The sequence below is a fragment of the Arachis duranensis genome, chromosome 8, assembly GCF_000817695.3.
Source record: "Arachis duranensis cultivar V14167 chromosome 8, aradu.V14167.gnm2.J7QH, whole genome shotgun sequence".
Taxonomy (NCBI): Eukaryota; Viridiplantae; Streptophyta; class Magnoliopsida; order Fabales; family Fabaceae; genus Arachis; species Arachis duranensis.
The window spans coordinates 25672624-25677322 of record NC_029779.3 but is presented as its reverse complement, the minus strand read 5'-3'; the positions used below and the strand labels follow the sequence as shown (position 1 = coordinate 25677322).

At 33.7% G+C, this 4699-nt stretch overlaps 1 protein-coding gene across 1 annotated transcript; it reads left to right on the top strand.

Moving 5' to 3' along the window:
* Nucleotides 1-337: 337 nt before the first annotated feature.
* Nucleotides 338-2939, top strand: LOC107461614 (triosephosphate isomerase, cytosolic). Its single transcript, XM_016080136.3, has 9 exons — nt 338-502; nt 930-1005; nt 1283-1406; nt 1590-1674; nt 1831-1963; nt 2045-2139; nt 2262-2340; nt 2447-2529; nt 2629-2939. Exons 1-9 carry the CDS (start codon nt 464-466, stop codon nt 2674-2676), a joined length of 762 nt encoding a protein of 253 aa, XP_015935622.1. The 5' UTR covers nt 338-463; the 3' UTR covers nt 2677-2939.
* Nucleotides 2940-4699: the final 1760 nt, after the last annotated feature.

Below are 4699 nucleotides of genomic sequence, written 5' to 3'. Positions count from 1 at the left end.
CCCGCCTTTTTTAGCAGGTTATGCAGATCGGCCCAGCAGATTTAGGCTCGTTAGATAACCGATGAGAAGACATAAAATTAAGGTGGTGTTAAACATAAATGTTAAAAGAAAGAAAAAAGAAAGTAATAAAAGAGATTATAAATCTGAGAATAAAAAAATTAGTTAAGATTACTAAAAAATTTTGGTTCCTTAATTAAATCTTTTGTTAAAAGTGTAAAATCATAAAAGGTAACTATTATATTTCTCCATAATTGGCAACTTTTGTACTTTTATTTATTTACCAGGGTATTTATTTATTGGAAAAAATGCGGAAAGCATATTCGGCTTATCTGCACTATAAAGTGTGATAAGGTAGCGAGTGTTAACGAGACGGTCACTTCTGAGGGTTCTGGTTTACAAGGGTTTCTCGCTCTTTCACTTGCTCGTTACAATCGAAGCTAAAACCACACAACAACCCTAACACATGGCAAGAAAGTTCTTCGTCGGTGGCAACTGGAAATGCGTATGTTCCTCTTCTTCTCTTTCACTAATTTCACAGTTTCTCTTTCATTGGAATAATCTATTTGAATCTCTATGGATAGATATTTTCGATTGTGCTCTGAAACAATCATAACAACCCTAGATCGTTTTATGCTACTAGTTACTGGATCAGATTAGTTCATTTCTCGGTGTGAAATTATTATTCGATCATTTGACTTTTGATTCCCTTTTTATTTTCCTGATCTATTAATTGTGTCATGATAGTGCACTCTGTGAGTAAGATCCTTAGGGGCATGCACAAGGATGTGTTTTCTTTGGATTGTTTGTGATGATCTCGAGGAAAATGGATCATGTTGTGTTGATGTGATGCCATTTTTTATTTTTTATTTTTTGTCATGGATCTGTTTTTATTGCTTAGTAACTGATTATTTGAAGTGATTCTGATGCAGAATGGGACCACTGAAGAGGTCAAGAAGATAGTTACTACCTTGAACGAAGCTAAAGTCCCTGGCGAAGATGTTGTGGGTGAGTCTTAGCAAGAGCTACGATTTCACTAGTAGGGTTGGTTTTAGGACTCAAGCCCTTGAGTTGTTATAACGATTTAAATTGAGTTGTTTATGCAACTGGACTTTTTAAACCAAATAATAAATGTCATTTGCTATATCGGTATAATATATGCATTATGTGTATTGCTTTCCAGTTTGACCTTTCTCAATTTAGTCCAACCAATTTTGATTATTATCCTTTATCATGATGTTGTTGTCATTGATGTTTTGCTAATAGATATGTCTCTTTCTAACAGAGGTTGTTGTGAGCCCTCCCTTTGTATTCCTTCCCGTTGTAAAAAGTTTGCTGCGGCCTGACTTCCATGTTGCAGCACAAAACTGCTGGGTTCGCAAAGGTGGTGCATATACGGGAGAGGTTAGGTATGTCATTTGTTGGTTCTTCGGTTTGTTTGCTTGGAGTGATTTGCTATTGTATTCATGGAGTTAAAATTTCTATTAATGAATTTTGGATTGTTATGTTTCGATGTTCCAGTGAGCCATGTAAAACTAATGTCTTTGCTTTCAATACACTACTGATTGTTTTGATTTATGTTGCATTAACAGTGCTGAAATGCTCGTCAATCTGTCAATTCCATGGGTCATTATTGGTCACTCTGAACGTAGGCAACTTTTAAATGAATCAAATGAGGTACAATAGTGCTCCATTGCCTTTGGTCTATATTTAAAGGTTGTCCTACATATTGGTTGTGTAATCTGTCTAACAGAATTACTTTTCGTTGGAAAATTTTCAGCATTTTACTATCTCTATTTGTGCACTTCTTCTTCGCTGACTTGTGTTTTACAGTTTGTGGCAGATAAAGTTGCATATGCACTTTCACAAGGTCTGAAAGTTATTGCCTGCATTGGGGAGACTCTTGAACAGCGTGAAGCTGGTATAACAATGGCTGTTGTTGCTGATCAAACAAAAGCAATTGCAGGTACTTTTTTAATTTCCCTGGCAAATGACTTTCTTCTTCGTCATCATTTCCTGCTGTTGTTCACTTTAGTTCTATTTGCAGCTAAGATTCCAAGCTGGAATAATGTCGTTTTGGCCTACGAGCCAGTTTGGGCCATTGGAACTGGAAAGGTTGCTACACCTGCTCAGGCTCAAGAGGTAGTTATTCCAATTCATTTTTTCGACGCTTTTTTTAACCTTCTTGCAGTTGTTTTTTGCTATTGTTCATAGCGCTCTTTAAAAGGTTATCTGATTCTCATTCTTGTAATCTGTTGAACTAGGTCCATGCTGATTTGCGGAAATGGATTCATAGCAATGTCAGTGCTGAAGTTGCTTCATCCGTAAGAATCATCTATGGAGGTACTCCCTGTTGCACCTTTAACCTGTTTTGTTTTTCCATTTGCAACTGAGGGATGTAATGAATACATGCTCTGGGGTTTATTTAAATGCCACATGTTAACTGCAGGTTCTGTAAACGGTGGAAACTGCAAAGAATTAGCAGTACAGCCTGATGTTGATGGATTTTTGGTTGGTGGTGCTTCATTGAAGGTAATTTTTAACCCCATTATTTTGGTTGTGCTGGTTGGTTTCTTCATTTCTTGCTTTGCATTTACGTCACTAACTTGTTTTAAACTTGTGTGTTACTAGCCCGAGTTCATTGACATCATCAACTCTGCCACTGTGAAGAAGAACTGAATTTCGTAGTTGAGGAACTGATATGCTGCCTTGCAAGCCTTTGCTTTGTAAACTGTTGAGTTTTGGTTTTTATGCTCTATGGCCTATGCTTGAAACCTGTGTTTAATATTGAATAAATATAATTTCCTTTTAACTTATCATCACTCGTCGTAAGAGTGATTCAATTGGATTTTGTTTAAGTTTGGACATTTGAGGATAGTTTTAAGTTGTAACTACCATGACATTATGTGGGTAAATAATGCTGAACACCCAGTTTTAGTTTACTACTCTATTTCGATGCCCATTTTCTGCACTTTTAATAATGTTTAGTTGTTACGCCTAATCAAGTGAGTATTTTAAGGAATGACCTAGAAATATTCGATTTTGTTTTGAATAGTAATGATAGTTGTAATATTTCTGTATTGTAGTATGTAGATTGGGTTGACTAATATCCCCACCACAGATGGTTTGATGCACGATGTAAACAGCTTAATGTAGTTGGTATGAGATTATTCCTGTTGTGTGTAAGATGGACTACGTTAAGATAGACATGCCTACTTCAATAATCTCCAACCTCGCGGATAGTAATGGAGTTCTATTTTATTTTTCCCCAGAAGAGTTGGACAGTGTTTAACTTTAGGCATTAAAATAACACAAATTTACTTATATCATACACTTTCACATACAACACTTTTAAGGGTTTCTAATCTACTATTTGGTCTCAATCAAGATTTGAATCCCAATGTGGTTCTATACGAGGCAAATAAATTGCAACTATGCCAAGTAGAGGAGTTAAATTCTCCAGGATAATCTCTTCGTTTTTGTTTTTGGGCCTCTGGCCTCCTCAGTATCAAAAAAAAAAAAGAAAAAGAAAATAGCCAAAATTAAGGCATTTTTCTCATGTTTCTTCAATTAATCAAATCGATGGATATTGGATAATGGATACTCTCTATTCTATCTTTAGAAGCAAATACTAATGCATTGCCAAAATTAAGGCAGTTTTCTCATGTTTTTTAAATTAGTCAAATCGAAACTTGTAGTAGGGATCTTATAGCGATAGATCATTAGACTAAAAGCAACTGTCCCGTAAAACAAACATTAATCGGAACAATTAATAAGGAAAGAACAACATAGAAAAATTCTTGTAGCATGTGTTACAAGAATATGCATAATCAATATTTTTTTTATTTATAATATTTAAATTATTACTTCATATTGAAACTTATTTTTCATTTAATTATGCACATAAAAAAAATAAAGAAACAAATGCTATATTAAGTGTTTTGTACAAAATTTCTCTTATGAGATAATCTCTAATTATATAGTTTCTCTTATAAAGACAAATTAATGCTGTTTATTTTTTTTAATAAATAATTGTTTTTAGATAATAAAACTTAGAGCTCGAAATTGGATAGTTATTCTTAGGGGTGGCAAAACGGGTCGAGTACGTCGGGTCGGTCTGTTAAACCCACTAAAAAAGGCGGGTCGGGCTAGGATTTGAAGCCCGTCAAATTAAAAAAATCCGCCAAACCCGTACCGCCAAATATTATAAAATTTTTAAACACTTTTTTTTTATTTTTTGTTTTTATTCTTCTTCTAGTTATTAACTTTATTTATTTTATTTTATAATTTCGTATATATGCTCAAATTATATGACTTATTTTTTAAAATAAAAATGATTCTATTGACAAATATTATTTTGAACAATTTTATTAAAGTTAAAAATAAAAAAATAATAAAAAATTATATTATAATTTGATTATTTTTTATTTGCATTTAATTTTTTAATTATTATTTTTTGGTTAATTTTAATGAATTTTTAAAAAAAAAGTCAAGTAGGCTAGCCCGCCAATTTGCCATAAAATGAGACAGACTAGCATTTTGAACCCATTTTAGTTGGTAGGACGGACCAGTCTGTCCCGTTTATAGGGTGGGTCTAGGCGAGACGGATCGGGTTGAAACGGGCCGGCCCACTTTACCCCCTAGTTATTCTTCAAGTTATAACAAAAACTATAATATCATCGTTGTTATATATTCAACCGGT